This window comes from Kogia breviceps, chromosome 10 (genome assembly GCF_026419965.1).
Source record: "Kogia breviceps isolate mKogBre1 chromosome 10, mKogBre1 haplotype 1, whole genome shotgun sequence".
Lineage (NCBI taxonomy): Eukaryota > Metazoa > Chordata > Mammalia > Artiodactyla > Physeteridae > Kogia > Kogia breviceps.
This window is the reverse complement of record NC_081319.1, coordinates 3,967,740-3,989,670: the sequence shown is the minus strand read 5'-3', so window position 1 is coordinate 3,989,670 and position 21,931 is coordinate 3,967,740. Positions and strand designations below refer to the sequence as shown.

The 21,931-nt window shown below is 42.6% G+C and overlaps 1 protein-coding gene across 1 annotated transcript in view; it reads right to left on the bottom strand.

Annotated features, from left to right (window-relative positions):
* The window catches only part of C10H3orf20 (chromosome 10 C3orf20 homolog), an 89,566-nt gene that overhangs the window by 30,823 nt on the left and 36,812 nt on the right, over positions 1-21,931 (bottom strand). The window contains 3 exon segments of the mRNA XM_067043370.1: positions 11,324-11,576; positions 12,171-12,294; positions 17,620-17,751. Of these exon segments, the coding sequence (XP_066899471.1) occupies positions 11,324-11,576; positions 12,171-12,294; positions 17,620-17,751 (509 nt within the window).

Below are 21,931 nucleotides of genomic sequence, written 5' to 3'. Positions count from 1 at the left end.
CTGCACACCCCAACGAAGAGTAGCCCCCACTCACTGCAACTAGAGAAAGCCCACACGCAGCAACAAAGACCCAATGCAGCCAAACATAAATAAATAAATTTTTTTGAAAAAAAGAATGTTACAAGAGACAAGGAAGGACACTACATAATGATCAAGGGATCAATCCAAGAAGAAGATATAGCAATTATAAATTTATATGCACCCAACATAGGAGCACCTCAATACATAAGGCAACTGCTAACAGCTATGAAAGAGGAAATCGACAGTAACACAATAATAGTGGGGGACTTTAACACCTCACTTACACCACTGGACAGATCATCCAAACAGAAAATTAATAAGGAAACACAAGCTTTAAATGACACAACAGACCAGATAAATTTAATTGATATTTATAGGACAGTCCATCCAAAAACAGCAGATTACACTTTCTTCTCAAGTGCACATGGAACATTCTCCAGGATAGATCACATCTTGGGTCACAAATAAAGCCTCAGTAAATTTAAGAAAATTGAAATTGTATCAAGCATCTTTTCTGACCACAAAGCTATGAGATTAGAAATGAATAACAGGGAAAAAATGTAAAAAACACAAACATATGGAGGCTAAACAATACGTTACTAAATAATCAAGAGATCACTGAAGAAATCAAAGAGGAAATCAAAAAATACCTAGAGACAAATGACAATGAAAACACGACGATCCAAAACCTATGGGATGAAGCAAAAGCAGTTCTAAGAGGGAAGCTTATAGCTATACAACCCTACTTCAAGAAACAAGAAAAATCACAAATAAACAATCTAACCTTACACCTAAAGGAACTAGAGAAAGAAGAACAAACAAAACCCAAAGTTAGCAGAAGGAAAGAAATCATAAAGATCAGAGCAGAAATAAATGAAATAGAAACAAAGAAAACAATAGCAAAGATCAACAAAACTAAAAGATGGTTCTTTGAGAAGATAAACAAAATTGATAAACCATTAGCCACACTCATCAAGAGGGAGAGGACTCAAATCAATAAAATTAGAAATGAAAAAGGAGAAGTTACAACAGACACTGGAGAAACACAAAGCATCCTGAGAGACTACTACAAGCAACTCTATGCCAATAAAATGGACAACCTGGAAGAAATGGACAAATTCTTAGAAAGGTATAACCTTCCAAGACTGAACCAGGAAGAAACAGAAAATATGAACAGACCAATCACAAGTAATGAAATTGAAACTGTGATTAAAAATCTTCCAACAAACAAAAGTCCAGGACCAGATGGCTTCACAGGTGAATTCTATCAAACATTTAGAGAAGAGCTAACACCCATCCTTCACAAACTGTTCCAAAAAATTGCAGAAGAAGGAACACTCCCAAATTCATTCTATGAGGCCACCATCACCCTGATACCAAAACCAGACAAAGACACTACAAAAAATGAAAATTACAGACCAATATCACTGATGGATATAGATGCAAAAATCCTCAACAAAATACTAGCAAACAGAATCCAACAACACTTTAAAAGGATCATACACCGTGATCAAATGGGATTTATCCCAGGGATGCAAGGATTCTTCAATATATGCAAATCAATCAATGTGATACACCATATTAGCAAACTGAAGAAGAAAAACCATATGATCATCTCAATAGATGCAGAAAAAGCTTTTGACAAAATTCAACACCCATTTATGATAAAAAATCTCCAGAAAGTGGGCATAGAGGGAACCTACCTCAACGTTATAAAGGCCATATATGACAAACCCACAGCAAACATCATTCTCAATGGTGAAAAACTGAAAGCATTTCCTCTAAGATCAGGAAGGAGACAAGAATGTCCACTCTCACCACTATTATTCAACATAGTTTTGGAAGTCCTAGCCATGGCAATCAGAGAAGAAAAAGAAACAAAAGGAATACAAATTGGAAAAGAAGAAGTAAAACTGTCACTGTTTACAGATGACATGATACTATACATACAGAATCCTAAAACTGCCACCAGAAAACTACTAGAGCTAATCAACGAATCTGGTAAAGTTGCAGGATACAAAATTACTGCACAGAAATCTCTTGCATTCCTATACACTAATGATGAAAATCTGAAAGAGAAATTATGGAAACACTCCCATTAACCACTGCAACAAAAAGAATAAAATACCTAGGAATAAACCTACCTAGGGAGACAAAAGACCTCTATGCAGAAAACTATAAGACACTGATGAAAAAAATTAAAGATGATACCAACAGATGGAGAGATATACCATGTTCTTGGATTGGAAGAATCAATATTGTGAAAATGACTATACTACTCAAAGCAATCTACAGATTCAATGCAATCTCTGTCAAATTACCAATGGCAGTTTTTACGGAACTAGAACAAATCTTCTTAAAATTTGTATGGAAACACAGAAGACCCCAAATAGCCAAAGCGGACTGGAAGGTAAAAAATGGAGCTGGAGGAATCAGACTCCCTGACTTCAGACTATACTACAAAGCTACAGTAATCAAGATAATATGGTAAAGGCACAAAAACAGAAACACAGATCAATGGAACAAGATAGAAAGCCCAGAGATAAGCCCACATGCCTATGATCAACTAATCTATGACAAAGGAGGCAAAAATATACAATGGAGAAAAGACAGTCTCTTCAATAAGTGGTGCTGGGCAAACTGGACAGCTACATGTAAAAGAATGAAATTAGAACACTCCCTAACACCATACATAAAAATAAACTCAAAATGGATTTGAGATCTAAATCGAAGACCGGACACTATAAAACTCTTAGAGGAAAACATTGGAAGAACACTCTTTGACGTAAATCACAGCAAGATCTTTTTTGGTCCACCTCCTAGAGTAATGGAAATAAAAACAAAAAATAAACAAATGGGACCTAATGAAACTTCAAAGCTTTTGCACAGCAAAGGAAACCATAAGACGAAAGGACAACCCTCAGAATAAGAGAAAATATTTGCAAATGAATCAATGGACAAAGGATTAATCTCCAAAATATATAAACAGCTCATGCATCTCAATATTAAAAAAACAAACAACCCAATCCAAAAATGGGCAGAAGATCTAAATAGACATTTCTCCAAAGAAGACATACAGATGGCCAAGAAGCAAATGAAAAGCTGCTCAACATCACTAATTATTAGAGAAATGCAAATCAAAACTACAATGAGGTATCCCTCACACCAGTCAGAATGGGCACCATCAGAAAATCTACAAAAAATAAATGCTGGAGAGGGTGTGGAGAAAAGGGAACCCTCTTCCACTGCTGGTGGGAATGTAAATTGATACAGCCACTATGGAGAAAAGTATGGAGGTTCCTTAAAATACTAAAATACCATATGACCCAGCAATCCCACTACTGGGCATATACCCAGAGAAAACCATCATTCAAAAAGACACATGCACCCCAATGTTCACTGCAGCACTATTTACAATAGCCAGATCATGGAAGTAACCTAAATGCCCATCGACAGATGAATGGATAAAGAAGTTGTGGTACATATATACAATGGAATATTACTCAGCCATAAAAAGGAACGAAATTGAGTCATTTGTTGTGACATGTATGGCTCTAGAGACTGTCATACAGAGTGAAGTAAGTCAGAAAGAGAAAAACAAATATCATATACTAACACATGTATGTGGAACCTAGAAAAATGGTACAGATAAACCAGTTTTCAGGGCAGAAGTTCAGATATAAATGTAGAGAACAAACATATGGACACCAAGGGGGAAAACCGTGGTGGGGTGGGGATGGTGGTGTGCTGAATTGGGCGATTGGGATTGACATGTATACACTGATGTGTATAAAATTGATGACTCATAAGAATGTGCAGTATAAAAAAACAAAGAAAAACTACTAAACTTTCTTTGGGTTATTTGTATGGAAATATGTTAATATAAATGTTTCAGACATTACATGAAATTTCTAAAAATCTTATATGTTCTGGTATAATGTTATAAGTCATAATTCTAGTTATTACTTTAAAATGTATATCTCAGAAATAACTAAATTTCCTTGTCAAGTGCATTATGAACTTTCATCAAATCTTTAACTGTGGTCATTTTTAAGTCTTTTGTCATTATAGACAGTTCTGAGTGTACTCTGATGCTTATGCAAAAATGTTCCTATAAAAGGGTTTCATCTTCAAGGAATTCATGGAAAGGACTCTGACAAGTACAGGTTTCTGGTAACTGACTATACTGCTGAACTGAATGAAGAAACATTTTCAGAACTCTAATGGAAAACTGATGAATTCATAAAATGCTAACAAAAGATCAAGATGAAAAAAAAAATTAATTACATGGGACTGAGTGAACTGATGAGGATGATTATAATTTTTGTGACCTTCTGTTTGAATTTTTAAAAATCCCACAAGGACTCAGAGGCAAAAAATATACAAATCAATTTTCACTGCAAAGTAAAGGAGCTGTTACAGTGGAGGATTACTGGATTGAATGTCAATATTATGACATAGTATGAGTGTGTTTCGTGTTTGGTAATTGCAATCATTGTTGCTTTTGTTATGGTCATCCATTTACAATGCTTGGTGTCACTTTATTTATCTCCTGTAAAAATAAAATACAGTTTGTGCGGGGCTTCCCTGGTGGCGCAGTGGTTGAGAGTCCGCCTGCCAATGCAGGGGACACGGGTTCATGCCTCGGTCTGGGAAGATCCCACATGCCGCGGAGCGGCTGGGCCCCGTGAGCCATGGCTGCTGAGCCTGTGCGTCCGGAGCCTGTGCTCCACAAAGGGAGAGGCCACAACAGTGAGAGGCCCACGTACCACCAAAAAAAATAATAATAATACAGTTTGTGTGTGTGAAAAAAAAAAAAGAAAAACGTTTTGGAGGTGGACGGTGGTGATGGTTGCACAAACAATGTGAATGTACTTAATGCCACTGAACTGTACAGTTAAATATAGTGAATATGGTAAGTTTAAAAAAAAAGACCTTACAGACATTAAAAAGTTGATAAGCGAATACTATAGACAATTCTGTGCACATAAATTCAATAACTTAGATGAAATAGGTCAATGCCTTTAAAAACACAAACTATCAAAATTCATTCAAGAAAAATAGATGACCTGAACAGTCCTGTATTTATTAAAGTAATTAAGTTTAATTTTTTTAAAGTTTGATTTGAAAAAGCTTTCCACCAAAGGAAACTCCAGGCAAGACCATTTCATGGGTGAATTTTACTAAACATTTAAGGAAAAAAATAATACCAATTCAAAACAAAGTAGAAGAGGAGGGACTACTTCTGAAGAAATTTTTAAGGCCAACATTATGCTAATAAACCAGACAAGAACATTGCAAGAAAAAACACTATAGACCAATAACCCTCATGACTAAGGATGTAAAAAATCTCAACAAAATATTAGTAAACTGAATCTAGCAACAGAGAAAAAGAATAATACATATGACCAAGTGGAGTTCATTCCAGGAATGCAAGGCCGGTTCAACATTTGAAATCAATGTAATTCACCATATCAACAAAATAGAGAGTCCAGAAAGAGATCTACACAAATATGGGCAACTGACTTTTTATAAAGGTGCAAAGGCAACTTAATAGAGAAAAGGATATCTTTTCCCCAAATGCTGCTGGAACAATTGGATATCCATATGCAAAATAAATAAATAAACTTCAACCCATACTTTGTACCTTATACAAAAATTAACTCAGAATGGATCACAGACATAAATGTAAAACATAAAAATATAAAATTTTTAGAAGAAAACTTCTGTGACACTGGGTTAGGCGAGAGTTTCTCAACTGGTACTACTCACATTTTGGACCATATAATTCTTTCTTGTGTGTGTGTGCTGGGGGGGATCATTTTGTTCATTGCAGGATGTTTAGCAGCATCTCTGACCCCTACCCACTAGATAGCAGTAGCATCCATTCCCCAGTCATAACAGTTAAAAATGTCTCCAAACATTTTCAAATGTCCCTTGGGGGTCAAAACCATCTCTGTTGAGAACCACTGGGTTAGGCAAAGAATTTTTAGACATGACACCAAAAGCACAATACAGAAAAGAAAAAAAAAAAGGTAAACTGGATAACATCAAAATAAATTTTGCTCCACAAAAACACTACTAAGAGAATGAAAAATGAAGCCACAGACTGGGAAAAAATATTTCAAAGTCCCATTTCTGATAAAGTACTTATATACAGAGTAAGGAACTCTCAAAACTCAACAGTAAGAATACAAATAACCCAATTTAAAAATATGAAAAGATTTGAACAGATACTTCACCAAAGAAAATATATGAATGGTAAATAAGCCCATGAAAAGATGTTCAACATAATTAGTAATCAGACAAATGCAAATTAAAATGATATTGAAATATTACTACACATATATTAGAATGGCTAAAATTTAAGGGAAAAAAAAGCTGACAATATCAAGTACTGACAAATATTTGGAGCAACTGGAACCCTCACACATTACTGATGGGAATGTATAATGGTACAGCCACTTGTGAAGACAGTTTAGAAGTTTCTTATAAAGTTAAGCACACCATTTACATACAACCGAGCAATCCAACTCTTAAGAATTTACCTAAATGAAATAACCTGTGCTCACATGAAAACCTGTTCTTGAGTATGTATAGCAGTTTTATTAATAATCACTAAAAACTGAAGACAATTTAAATGTCTTTCAATGGGTAAATGGATAAATAAAGTTTTGCCCACCTATGTCACATAATATATACAGAAGAGAGTTAACATAGGAGGCCTGAAGCTGCTGTCTTTAGAAGGACTTGCCTACAAGCTTGGCCCCTGGCTGGTGTCTGGGAACTTGGCACTTGAACCATTTGCTACACTATGCCTACACTGTTTATATAAATAATGTGATTTATGCTGAACACTTGCTTTCCTTCTGGCAGTCTGCAACTTTGATATTTGTTAGGCAGAGTGTATATACATGACTACTACCCAATAAAAACCTTGGGCTCTGAGTTGCTAATGGGCACCCCTGGGCAGAAACATCGCACATGTTACTGCAATTTTTCACTGCTAGAGAATGAAGCACACTTGGTGTGTCCCGTTACAGGAGGGAGAGCGCATGGGGAAGTTTGTATATGGATTTATCCAGATTCTACCTGTGTCTTTTACCCTTGCTCATCCTATCATGTATCCTTTCACTGTAATAAACCTTATCCGTGAGACAACTATATGCTGAATCCCATGCGTACTAGTATCAATAGATCTCTAAATGTGGGGGTGGTGTTGGGGCTCCCTGAAACATAATATTGTTCAGCAATAAAAAGAAACCATTGAGGGGATTCCCTGGTGGCACAGTGGTTGAGAATCCACCTGCCAGTGCAGGGAACATGGGTTCAAGCCCTGGTCCAGGAAGATCCCACATGCCGCAGAGCAACTAAGCCCATGCGCCACAACTACTGAGCCCACGTGCCACAGCTACTGAAGCCCGTGTACCTAGAGCCCGTGCTCTGCAACAAGAGAAGCCACCACAATAAGAAGCCCTCGCACTGCTATGAAGAGTAGCCCTTGCTCACCGCAACTAGGGAAAGCCCGCGTGCAGCAACAAAGACCCAACACAGGCAAAAATAAATTAATTAATTAATTAACTAAAAAAAATCTATCGATACATGCAACAACATGGATGAATCTCACATGTCTTGTGCCATGTGAAAGAAGCTAGAATCAAAAGGCTATATACAATATAATCTCATTTATATGACATTCTGCAAAATGCAAAACCATAGCTACAGAGAACAGATCAGTGGTTGTTAGAACTTACAGGTGAGGGAAGAGTTTGACTACAAAGGGGTAGCATGAGGGAATTTCTTTCTTTCTTTTTTGGTTGGTGGGTTAACTGTCTGTATCTTGGCTACAGTGGAGGTTACACCACTCTATGCATTTGTCAAAACTCATATACTTTTACACAGAAAAGAGTAATGTTTACTGTAATTAATTTTAAAATAAATTCAACTGAAACAAAATCAATTGCCTTTCTATAACCAGCAACAAATAGAAAAATTAAATTAAAACATAATTTATAAGAGCACCAAAACTATAAAATATCATAGAATAAATCTAATGAAAGACATACAAGACCTCTATGCTGAAAATCACAAAATATTACGGAGAGATTAGAGAAGACATAAACAAATAAACAGATATACTATATTCATGGATTGAAATACTCCACTATTACAAAGATATTAACAATCAAATTGAAATCCCAGGACAATGTTTTAAATCTACAGGATGATTCTAAAATTATATGGAAATGTAAAGGGCCAAGAACAGCAAAACAGCTTAGCACACAAAGACTGAGTACTTACTCTGCTGTATATCAATATTTACTACAAAGCTATAATAACTGGGTCTTTCCTGGTGGTCCAGTGGTAAGACTCCACATTCCCAATGCAGGGGGCCCGGGGAACTAGATCTCGCATGCATGCCGCAACTAACAGTCCACATGCCACAACTAAGAGTCCATATGCTGCAACTAAGAAAGTCTGCATGCCACAATTAAAGATCCCGCATGCTGCAACTAAGACCTTGTGCAGCCAAAATAAATAAATAAATAAATAAATATTTTAAAAAGTTTTTTGTTTTAAAAAGCTATAATAACTAAGACTGTTAGGTATTGGTAAAAGTTTTAACAAATAGGGAACAAAATAGGGACTCCAGAAAAATGACCCTTGATTTAAACATATAGAGCCCCTTGATTTATGACAGAGTTTGCACCAAAGAGCTGAGGGAAAATTACAATCACCTCAATAGGTGATTCTGGATCAGTTCAGTATAAATGTGGAGGAAAATAAAACTTGGCCCCTACTTCATGTCAAACACAGAAATCATTTGCAGGTGGAGGATGGATATAAATGCAAAAGTTATAAGACAAAGCTAACAGAAGGCAACTTTGGAGAATACCATCATGTTGTGTGAGTAGGGAAAGTTCTTAAATAGATTACAAATAACTAATTACAAACAACAAGACTGAAAACTGGACATTAAACTTAGCAACTTCTGTGCACCAATAGATACCACTGCCAGAGTAGGAGTGGGAGAATCATTTGCAACATGTATAACTGACAAAAGTCTTGTATCCACAATTAAGAACTCCAAAATATAAATCAAGAAAAGACAAACAACCAGTAGAAAAACGGACGAGAGGACTCAGCAGGCACTTTGCAAAAGAGAATATCCAAAAAGGTCAATGAACAATTGAAAAGCCGCTCAACCTCTGCAGTCAGCAGGGCAATGCAAATTTTAAAATGTTTCATCATTATAGAACGGCTGTAATTAAAACGATGGACAATATCAAGCATTGTGAGGATGTGGAGTAACTGGAATGCTTATACACTGCTGGTGGTAGTGGAACTTGAAACCACCATTTGGAAAACGGAGTCTCACCACAACTACAGGATCTAGCATAACATACACATACTCTACGACAGCAATTTCACATCCAGGCATACCCCAACCAGAAATAAGGACATATACAAAAACCAGCACAGTCTGTCATTACCAAAACTGTAACCAACCCAAATATCCATCAACATTAGAATGCATGAAATTTTTAGTGTAGTCTTACAATAGTTTATTACATAGCAATGAAAATGAGCAGTGGTTCTGCCACATGCAGCAACATGGATAAATCTCACATTGTAACACTGAGCAGAAGAGGCCAGACATCAATGAATACATACTGAATAGTTCTATTTAGATAGTTTAAAAATATATAAATCAATGATGTGAGAAATCATCCTATTGGGGAGGAGGGTGGGATTACTGACAGGGAGGGGACAAAAGAGAACTTCTAAGGAGCTGATAATGTTCTGTTTCTTGGGGCCTAGAGGGTATGTTCACTTTGTGCTACAAATTGAGCTATAAAAACTTAGGATTTGTTCATTTTTCTCTATTTTATAAAATTTTTAAGTTAAAACACAAGACATATATATCTTATAATTTTTTTCAGTTTTCTAAAAACCTCATGAATCAGATGATGTCACTTCCTGCCTTGCAGGTACAGAACGGCTTCCTCTATAACACTCACAAGGCTACCTGATCCAGCTCCTGCCTACCTTTCTGTCCTCAATTTGCAGCCCTCTTCCCCCTTCCTCACAATGCTCCACACTGGTCTTCTCACTTTCCCTCACACGTACCAAACTTGTTCTTATCTCAAGGTATTTGTACTTGTTCTGTCCTCTGCCTGATGTTCCTTCCTGATCCTTCTTCACGCCTATTTCTAATCCTTCAGCCCTCCATTAAAATATCTCTTCAGAACTGCTTCCCCAACTGTCTACCTAGTGTACCACATCCCACCCCACTTTCCAGTCCCTCTCCGTGCCTGGGGTCAGTCAGCATTTTCTACAAAGGGCCAGACAGTAAAAACTCCAGTCTTTGCAGGTGGTCTTGGTCACAATGACTCAAAATTTCCATCTTAGCAGGAAAGCAGCTACAGACAACATGCAAATGAGTGGGCATGGTTGTGCCCATTAAAACATCACTTATGGATCCTGAATTTCAATTTCATATCATTTCACATGTCACAAAAAACCCGTCTTTTGATTTTCTTCCTCCCAAGAATTTAAAAACGTAAAAATGGGCTTCCCTGGTGGCACAGTGGTTAAGAATCTGCCTGCCAATGCAGTGGACACGGGTTCGAGCCCTGGTCCTGGAAGATCCCGCATGCCACGGAGCATCTAAGGCCATGTGACACAACTACTGAGCCTGGGCTCTAGAACCCGCAAGCCACAGCTACTGAGCCTGCGCTCTAAAGCCCGTGAGCCACAACTACTGAGTCTGTGCTCTAAAGCCCGTGAGCCACAACTACTGAGCCCACATGCCACAACTAATGAAGCCTGCGCACCTAGAGCCCGTGCTCCGCAACGAGAAGCCACCGCAATGAGAAGCCCGCGCACCGCGACGAAGAGTAGCCCCCGCTCGCTGCAACCAGAGAAAGCCTGTGCGCAGCAACGAAGACCCAATGCAGCCAAAAATAAATAAATAAATTTATTTTAAAAAATAAAAATAAAACGTAAAAATGACTTTTAGCTCACCCATAAAAAAGGCAGGCAGAGGGGCCAGATTTGGCCCCTGACTGTAGTTTGCCAGCCTCGGCTCTAACCCATTTCCCCGGTCTACTTTCTTCCCAACCTTACCCCTAACTAAAATAGTTCAGCTGTTCACATGTTTACCTTCTATCTTTCCCCACCCCTAAAATTTCAACTCCAAGAGGGAGGGGCCTCATCTGTTTCGTTCACCACCGCGAGTTTCCTACCCATCTCAGCATCTGACACACAGAAGCTGGAAGAAATGAAGGCCCAAGCCCACCTGGCTGTGACCGTGGCCTTGGCCTGGACCTTGATGGGCTTCTTCCGAGTGGGGCTCACAGGAGCCAACACAGGCTCCTCCTTCGAAGACTCCTCCATTGAGGATTCGGGTTGGGCTGACTGAGATCGTAATAAAAGGATTTCTCCTGAGTATAAACTCAGCTTGGTGGCGTGCTCAGGATAGGGCCCGGACCTTAATCTCGTCCGAATGATTTCTGCCTCCTCCTTTACCGGATAGTCTACGGTGAACAGGCCTGTGAACAGAAGACACTGGTGTCACTCCCCCGCGTGGCGTGGCCGCCATGCGCTGCTGTGAGACTGCACAGCTCCCTCTCCAGGCCGTTACTCTCGCGGAGTCTGCTGCCTCCCGTTGTCTGGCCCAGCGCTCCCACCCTAGTGCGGCTAGTGGATCAGTAAGTGCTGGCTGAATGGAAGAACAAATCAACCCCAGTTCTGGCCATCTGTCAAGAGCCAGCTTTGATCCCTCCTCCCCCATGGGCCTGTGTTTCATGCAGCTTTGTGTCCTTCATGGCACTCAATGTAGAGGCTGGGTACACTATGCATCCATGTTGTTCCCTGTGCCTCCAGACTTAAGTCATTTCCATCTACGTTCTTTGTTGTATTTTTCTTTTGCTTTTTCTGCTAGACTGGCCAAGAGCCTCTCATTTCTTCATTCACTTACCAAACATTTACTAAATGTTGGGCACTGGGCATAAAGATGACCCCATACAGGGTTCCCTGCCTCTGGGAACTCCAAGCAGGAGTTGGGGGTGGGGGGGTGGTAAAACAAAGAAATATTTATAACGCTAGGTAGTAAGATTTATAATCCTACTATATAGTCTCCTTACCTGCCGCCAGCAGGACGGAGTTCATGAACTGGGACACTGTCTTCTGAAACCGCCTCTTGATCTCTGCCAGGGCCCGACTCAAGTTAGACATCTTTTCATCCATGCTGCTGATTCTGCGGGTCATCTGGGGAAAGGCCGAGGGGAAGGGCACTGTCACCTGCCCTGCCAGGAGCCGGCTGCCCAGCCCAGTGACCACAAGGCTAAGCCCTGGCTTAGAGGATGTGCCGCTCCTGCCTGGGACCCACCTCTCTCCCGTCAGCCCAGTGAGTCCCCACACAGACCCAACCCACCTCAAACATCCCCCACCAGGGAGGATGGTTGCACTGGGCAGAACTGGTCCTTGCCCTAGACCCTTACCACTTTCTCTATGCAGCCTGAAGACAGAGGTTAGCCCTTTGTGAAGTGATCGGTTGCGTGGGAGCCTGTCTCCCCAGCCAGACTCTAAGCTCCTAGAGGACAAGGATCGGGTTTTGGTCTCCTTTGTGTCCGAGTGCCCATGGCACAGAAGGCACTCAATTAATGCTTGTTGCGCTACGAATAACCGGATGGACAAACGCCTCTCTGGACGTTTGCTGCCTGTCTCCCTCTATTGCACAACCCACAGAACACTCTTCGCCCTGCTGGCCGCTCTCTGCTGAGAGACTGCCCTAGGCCAGGGTTACACAGATTGACTGGTCCCCACGGGCACGAAGCCCAGGCCTCCGGCCTCAGTTCAGGATTACTCCGAAGGGCCACGCTGGCTCTGGAGCTCCTATGGGACAGTGAGGCCGCCCTGCAGCTCAACCTCCGCCTCTGCCGGAGCGGAAGGAGGTTCAGCTGCTGGAGTTAATGGCAATGCGGGTGTGACTTTTCCTCCAGGACGGCTTCACAGACCTGCTAGGCTACCAGCAACCACTCCCCACGCTGAGCTTGCACATCTGCTCATTCCTCCTGTCTTCTTGCCATGGGTTCTGGTCACTTTTTACTTTCTTTATCCCTAAACTTTGTCAGCTCCTGAAGGCAGGGTCCATGCACTCTGTATCTCCCACTTCACACAGAGGAGGTGTGAAATCATTTTTCCTCTGCAGAACTGAAGCCTCAGGTGGAGAGAGCAGGGTGAGTGGTGGACAGACTGTCTGAGGAGCAATAAAGTCAGCCACGTGTCCCTCTTTGTCCTGCAGGCAGGGCTTCTGTAAACGATGCTCCAATTAATAGCAAAGCCTCAACCATCCTTCTGTTCGTTGGCCCCATCCTCTGCCTCTGGGCTAATTTTATTTATTTATTTATAATTTATACCCGGTCTTGCTTCCCCAAAGGATCTGAGGCAGCACGGGGCTAATAAAGCATTTAAATTGAGGCATGTCCTCGCTTCCAAAGTGCTGCCTTGGTAGAAAATTTAGTGAGGAGCCTGGCAGCGGGGCTATAAACGCTGGGACTGCCATTCTGCCTGTCGCTCTGATGGGTGCTTCCTTCCAGGGTGATGGGTGTCTGGGGAAACCATTTCACAAGTTTTCCACTGAGAGGGAGTGTGAGGGAAGAGGCCACCCTGCTCCCACCGCTCAGCTTTCCTAGATGGCCACAGGTTTGTTGATGAGTGGGTGACAACCAGCTCCAAACACACACACACACACACACACACACACACACACACACACACACACACACACGACTGCAGTTGAACAGATTTTTTAAGTCCCAGGAGAGAAGTATGGGATAGCTGGATGGGCCTTTACACATCATTATACAAATGGGGAAACCGAGGCCCAGCAAAGAAAGGGAAGGCCTGAGGCCACCTCCTAGCTGAGGCTCTCTGCCAGCCTCAAGATTTCACATAAAAATATTCCAAGATGGGCTTCCCTGGTGGCGCAGTGGTTGAGAGTCCGCCTGCCGATGCAGGGGACACGGGTTCGTGCCCCGGTCTGGAAAGATCCCACATGCCGCGGAGCGGCTGGGCCCCTGAGCCATGGCCGCTGAGCCTGCGCGTCCGGAGCCTGTGCTCCACAACGGGAGAGGCCACAACAGTGAGAGGCCCACGTACCACAAAAAAAAAAAAAAAAAAAAAATTCCAAGATGCTTAACCTGGAACCTAGGGTCAACATTTGGAAATCCTGTTACCCACAATAAGTCTTCATTTGTTGCTGTTTATCTAGTCAGAAGGATGCAATATATAGTACACCACCCTGCTCTCTCAAACAGAAGAGGTTAAGACGAGGATGCGCTGGGGCAAGTCAGTCTCCTTGGTCAACATCAACGACTATCCTCTAGAACGCAGTGGTTTTCAGAAGCTGTTTTAATGTATCTGTCTGTTTATCCCTACGCTAGGTATCTCCAAGATGGTTATGCTTTTTGAGTTACAATGTTCTTTTTAATAGATAACTTCCAGCCTCCTTCTGCACTATCAGCCTCTGTGAGCTTCCCTTAATGAGGACTCCACCTTTAGATCCCCACCGTTCAGTAAAAATATAATGTGAACTGCATGTGTGGCTTTAAACATTCCTGAAGCCACATTAAAAACATTCTCAGGGAACTTCTCTGGTGGCGCAGTGGTTAAGAATCCGCCTGTCAATGTAGGGGACACAGGTTTGAGCCCTGGTCCGGGAAGATCCCACATGTCGTGGAGCAACTAAGCCCGTGCACCCACCACAAGTACTGAGCCTGCGCTCTAGAGCCCGTGAGCCACAACTACTGAAGCCAGCGCGCCTAGAGCCAGCGCTCCACAGCAAGGGAAGCCACTGCAATGAGAAGCCCGCGCACTGCAACAAAGTGTAGCCCCCGATCGCCACAACTAGAGAAAGCGTGCGTGCAGCAACAAAGACCCAACGCAGCCAAAAATAAATAAATAGATAAAAACATTCTCAGAAGATGAAATTAATTCTAATAACATATTTATCTAACCCAATACGTCAAAAATATGATTATTGCAACATGTAATCAAAATAAATGATCAATAAGAAATGCTACATTCTCTTTTCATACTAAGTCTTTGAAATGCAGCGTGTGCTTTCACTTCCAGCCCATCTCAGCCTGGAATTGTCACATTTCAAGTGCTCAATAGCCATTTGTGACTCATGGCTACTATATTGGACTGCACAGCTCTGGACCTCTGATTCTAGCCCTCTAAGGCTGCATTCAGCTAAGAAAAAATAAGATGTGAATGAATGAGGGGCTTTCCTAGGCCAAGAGGACATGTTCAGTACATGGAACTTAGAGTGATTTCTCTGAGCTGTTCATGGGGGCCTTCAACTGCTTACGTCCTGGTTCTTAGCTGTGTTCCAAATTTCAGAGATTACCAGACAAGAGGCTGCCAGAAAAAAGAAGCATTACTGCAATTTTATGTGAACAAAAATTTTTCTATCATCTATTGCCTTTGATAAGTAAATGCACATTCTTAAAAACACAGTATAAAAAGGTTTTTAAGAAATGTAGACATGTGACCTCATACATCCTATGTACTTAGTCAGCCAACAATGACGTTTAGAGTAAGAGCATGGAACCAAATTGACAGAATGGACTCATCAATCAGCAGTCATCTCAGCCCTGATGGACTTAAAATCCTGGCGTTGTTTTGCTCTTTGGCATGAGGAGCGTAGGCTGAAGTCATTGGCGTCTGAGTTTCCTGGGTGCTCAATGAGATCCCTTTAACGAACCCACCAGCTCCCTCAGCGCCCCCCTCTCCCGCACAGCACACCCGTCAAGCTGGATCACAAAACTGTGTTGATGCTTCTGCCCCTTCCATTAGACTGAAAGTATTTCAGAGACTAGAGGGAGTGAGGCTTCTTTCACTTCGACATCCCCAGCAGCCAATCCGGCACACTGCATGTGCTAATACATGTTTATTGAGTTAGCTAATCAACTAATGAAGTTGAAATGCTGCTGAAATGTAAGAGCAGTGAAAAAAACAGTTGCCACGCTTCCCTCCAGGAAAGACACAGGTGTTCTCTGTGTCTTGTTCAGATAACATGGGTCTCCAACAAATGCCAGCCTTGCGTGTCCCCATGTAAAGGGGAGACATGGGGCTGGCTGCTCCTATGGACTGTGTCAGCCCTGCGAGCCTATGAGCCTTCGGCTTGTGGTGGCAAACGCCCTCACAGTGCAAACGCCTCCTTCAGAGTGACTATAATTTATCAGCCAAACTGGGACACTTCTGAGAGTGAAAGGGATGCTACTAATAACTCCTGGGCTGATAGGCGTAAACCGGGACTGGCCCCGGGAAGACTGGGAGGTGTGGTCCCCCTGCTCCCGCTCCAAGGAGGCTTCTTGAGTGAGCCAATCCCCTGTGTGTAATGCCAGTGGCCAGGGTCACCAAGGAGCCCATGGCCACCGCAGTCTCATGGTGAATGTCAACTATTCTCTTCCAGACTATAAACTCCTCGGGGATCAGGGACTTTGTCCCCTCGTCCTCTCCATCTCTTTCCACAATGTTGACTCTGGACCAGGCACACAGTAGGATCCACAAAGACCCAGTGAATGAAGAACTGGGTTTCCAGACGCCAACACTGGCTCACCTACCCCCTTAGCAAGTGCTTCATTTGAAGCAGCCCCTGTGCTTCAGGGCAACAGTACCTGTAGGAATCACAGGGAGTTTCCAGTTTGGTAGAGAAGGCTGGCTTGTAAATAAAGCAGTGCTGGGATGGAGGTGAGTCACTGCTGGGAGGGCTGAGCAAGGGGACAGGCAGACCCTACCTGGGGTGGGAAAGGGGGTGGTAGAGAGGGTCATCGACACATGGGTAGCTCCTCTACCCGGCATCATATCTCCCTTTTCTGGTAACAGCACCATAATTTTCCTTTAGGAACACACTGCTGCCTAATCATTTGCCCGAGTGGTATACCTGGGGCTGATCACACCCCTCAGCTCCTGGGATGGACGGGACCACTCGAGCCTGGCTAGTCAGAGCAACACACATACCTCACCACAGAGAACATTTCAGGTGCAGGCAGTAGACGGAGTCAATGATGTTGGTATGGGCACCTCTGCTGAAGTGCTTAGCAAAGAGAAGTCCTCTTTTTCCTGGGGAGAGCAAAGCTGGTAGAACAAGAAGCCTGGAGAGGCTCATGACCATCCTTTCACCATAATAAGAGAAACTCCTTGAGAATAAAGCCAACAAAGAGGAAGGCAGAGCCAAGCTATGGGAAGATCTGATGGAATCCTTTGAGGGCCTGGATCCAGCCATGCCTGATGCTGCCTATCTACAGACTGACTTTTCAGTTTACTGAGCCAATACAGTTTCTTTCCATGCTTAAGCTAGTCTGCAATGGATCCTGTCACACCCGAAAGACTCCTGATAGAAGTTTCATAGAGAAGGTGGTACTAAAGTCAGACAGTGAATGATGAGTAGAAGTCCATTAGGCAGGGAAAGAGGTGGGGCCTTGTATGGGTAGGGGAGGCAGGAAGAACAAAGGCATTCCAAAGTGACAATCCATGCTGAAACGCTCCGGGGTCAGGCCTGGGTGACTGATCTGCGTGCCTTACCCGTTTATCGTGCGATGTCCCATGGGGACAGTTGTAGGCCGATACAGGGAGTGTTACTGTCTCATTCAGGGAGGTAAAGGTGACCATGATAGAATCCTGCCCTAGCACTGTCAGCTTCATTTGCTCATTCACCTGTGGATGAAGAAACCAGGACTTAGTGGATTCCTGCTTCTGGTATCCCACCTACCCGTTCCTGACCGGGTAGGTGGGACAATAGAAAACCACAAAACACAAAACCCCTCTTGGCTTGGGGCTAAGAGAGCTGTAAAATCTTTCTGGTTATTATGCTAGAATCCTGTTTTCAGGGAGAACACATAAGAATGACAATTTTTCTTTGAGGGATTAGCAGAAAAAGTAATGATGGTTCCTTACGCCTGCCCTTTCCTTTTCCAACCCAAACCTGTAACCAACTGTGCAGGAGACACAGGGATCTGACAGGTGAGTCAGCTTTGGTTCTGGTAGAGTTGGACAGGAGTCAGAACTGTCAGGACAGTCAACACTGTCCCTGAATCTGATGCTGTGTCCACCCAGGCACCAGGTCTGACTAGGAAAGCACGCAGAGCTACCCAGGCAGGGGTACCAGAACTCAGCCCTCTGCAGGTGGGTGGGCAGATGGCAAAAGGGAAGCCAGCCAGGGCTGTGCCACACATGCTCATTCTCCTCTCCTGCAGCCACCAAATGTGTCACCACTCCTCCCCTGAGGAGGAGCCACCCTTTTTCACCACTTCCAAAAGGGTGGGATTTCCTAGGTAGCAGTCCCAGAGAAGAACACAGGGAGGGTGAGCTGCCCTTATAGCAACTCACTCCTTACTAAGAACTCTGTGGTCTGGAGTGAGTCCCAGTCCTGCCTCTGGTTAGCAAGCCACTGGGCCTCTCTGAAGCTCCCAATCTTCAATATCAGAGTCAAAATGCTCATGTTAGGTTCAAATAAGATAAAGATTATGGAAGTGGCTTTCTAAACCACAAAGGCCCACACCAAACACGAGCAGATATTGCCAGGATGTGGCAGAGCAATGCACACATAAGGCCCTGATGGTTCAGGTGTGCAGAGAGTTATTTTTGCACAGTGGCCCCACCAGGGCCTGGGCGTCTGTAGCTCTACAGCCCCTGACCTACACGTGCCCCAGAACTCCTCAGAACTAAGAAAGTGCTCTCCATCTTCACTCCTTCCATTTCCTTCTAGGCTTCCACTTGCTGGTCCAAAGGTCCACACTCAATTTCCTCACCGCCCAGCCCCTTCCTCATTCTCTGCAGCCTGGATGCTAGTCCCCTTCCACACACTGAAAACATCTGATCCATGACCATCTTCCTGCCAAATGTGTGACATCTTCAAACTTGTAGATCACTCTCACTTAAGAGAGACACTACCTGCTCCAGTTCTCCTTCTAGAGAGTGTAGAACAGAGCTGTGAGCTGTGGCTGGAAGCTCAAGCACTGTGGTTGGACACTTTAGGCAGGTTGCTTAGCTTCTCTGAGCCAGAGGACAATAACAGAATCTTTCTCTGGGGCACTAAGCAGATTTCACAGATAAAATAAGCAAAGGGCTTAGCTTGGTAGAGCTGTTTTTAATTATCTTGGCCCCTGGGTGGTTTCTCTTCCTCTTCCCAATGTCCCAACGATGGTGCTCTATGAACTCAGCCACTGCTCATCTTCCTGGGAGTTCGTGAGCCACATGTATATCACGTGTATATCATCCCCAATCTCTCACTCTAGGTGAGATCCCTGTCCAGAGAGAGATGTCCACTGAGCCCAATCAGCACATCAAAAACCATATGGGTCTCTGAGCCTCTCAGAAAGTGCTTTGTTTCCACCCAGACACACACACTCCATGTGGAGTCATCTGTAATTCCCTCCTCCTCTCATTTATCCCCTACAGCCCATTTCTGAATGCCACTGATTTATTTTACTGAAATGGTCCCTTTAAAAAATATTACTAATACCCTTCATCATGTCAAGTCTGGCTAGTAACTCCTTAACTAGTCTTTCTACTAGCCCCATCTGCTGATCTTTCCCTCTCCAGTCAATCTTCCACATAAACGCTGGATGAAGCATACCAGCCCTCAGCTTAAAAACTAACCAGCTGGTTATACTCTCAGTATAGCTGAGTCAGCTCCTAACAGGCTGATCCTCCCACAGAACTTGGAAAAAATACAAAAAACAACGACCCAAAGGCTCAGAAGAGTAAGCAAAAGCAGGCAGATTTCGAAGAGTCAAAACTTAAAAGGATCAACATGGGATGAGTTCTTTCTGGCCCAGAGAACCAAAGGACAAAACTTGGGGTCAACTACAGTCACAGAAAAGTAAGGAGAGAATTACAGAAAGAACAGAGAAATAGAGTCCCAAATGCTATGATTAAACAGTCCACAGCTTTGGCTGATCCCTGAACCCCGTGTGAGCAGTGCAAACTCAAGGCAGTTTACTTCCAGGGAAACAGAAGACTGAACTGAGATTTGAGCTGCTGCCCACTGTGGGTGAGACAAAGTTTGCATTATGGGTCTAAACAAGCCCACTGCCTGTTAAAACAAAAAAATCAACACTCTTTAGAGAAATACATCAGAACTCAGAGACTCTAAAACATAACATCCACAATGTCAGCAATCCAAAATAAGTCAACATGTGAAGAGCCAGTGAAGTGTGAGCTGTTCTCAAGGCAACAAATAACCAATCTTGTCTGATATGTCCCAGATGTTGAAATTACCAGACAAGGCTCTATAGCAGCTAACTTAACTATGGTCAATGAGGCAAAGGAAAATATATTTGTAGTGAAAGAAAAATTAGGAAATCTCAGAAGAGAAACAGAAAATATAAAAAACAACTGAACAGAAATCATAGAGGTGAAAATAAATATCTGGAATTTTTAAACATCACAGGATTAGCATAACAGCAGAATGGAAATGACAGAATAAAGTCAGTGAATTTGGAGATAGATCCATGTAAATTATCCAATCTGAAAAGTAAACAGAAAAATATTGAACAACAACAAAAAGAACAGAGACTCAGGGACCTTTGGGACAACATAAAAGGTCTAAAATACATGTAATTGGAGCCTCAGAAGAAAAGGAAAGAGACCGGAGTGCATTTTCCCCCTAAAAGAACGGCAGAAGACTCCCCAAATTTCGTGAAGGATGTGAATTTACAGATTAAAGTAGCTCAGTAAACCCCAAACAGAATTTATATGAAGACAACCACATGCAGACACATCATAGTCAAACTTAGAAACTAAAAGAGAAAATCTTGAAAGGAACTAGAGAAAATGAACAAATATTTGAATAACTACAAACTTCTCACCAGAAACTATGGAGGACAGACACAGTGGAACATCTTTAAAATGCTGATAGGAAAAAATGTCAACCAGAATTCCATATCCGGCAAAAATATTCTTTCATAAAGACATTTTTCACATGAAAGAAAACAGAATTTGTTGCCAGAAGATCTCCATTTCAAGAAATGCTAAAGGAAGTTTTTCACAATGAAGAGAAATGATACCAGAGGGAAACTGGATTTTCAGAGAGGAATGAAAATGCTGGGAACGATAAACATCTGGGCAGAAACAAACTTGCCACTGCAGCCTCCAAGACAGCATGCAAACTCCTCAGCATGACATCCAATGCCTCTCACCTGCACCCCGCTGACACATACAGCTCTTGCCTACTTTTCTTTCATGAGAAGCACTTGTGAACTTTTAACAATGCCACCCTGAGTCCCAACTCCAAGCCTTTACAGATGCGATTTCTCTATCCAGAATGCTCTCCCTCTCTCTTATCTGTATCTATGAGAGTAATATGCACACACACTCATGTTACAACTCAAGGCCACTTGTGTTCCAGGCCACTCCTGACTGTACCAGCCCCTGTTGTGCATTTCTGTATGCAGCTCTAGGGAACAGAACAATGAACTAAAACACACTGCTGAAACACTTTAGTGTGTCAAAGCACCTTCCCCACCATTGTTTCATTTAGTTCTCACAAAAGCAGTGTGAGGCAGGAGGGAGGCTCTTGTGACCCACCTTGTATTGATGAGCCACCAAGACTCAGAGAAGCTGAGTGGTTTTCAGAAAGCTGCATACCCAGGGTTTGACAAAGCTGACACTAGTACTTGGCTCCTCAGACCTTCATCCCAGAGTTCTCTGTCCACTTGGCCATACTGACATATAACATATGGTGTCTGCCTGCAACCAATTTATAATCTTTTTGGATTGTAAACTTTCATACGACTACAAAAAGTTAAACAGTAAGGCAATAACTCAATACACCCCTGGACTGGAGATCTTGGACCTGGTCAAGCAATAGAAAGACTTGTGAAAACTACAAAAT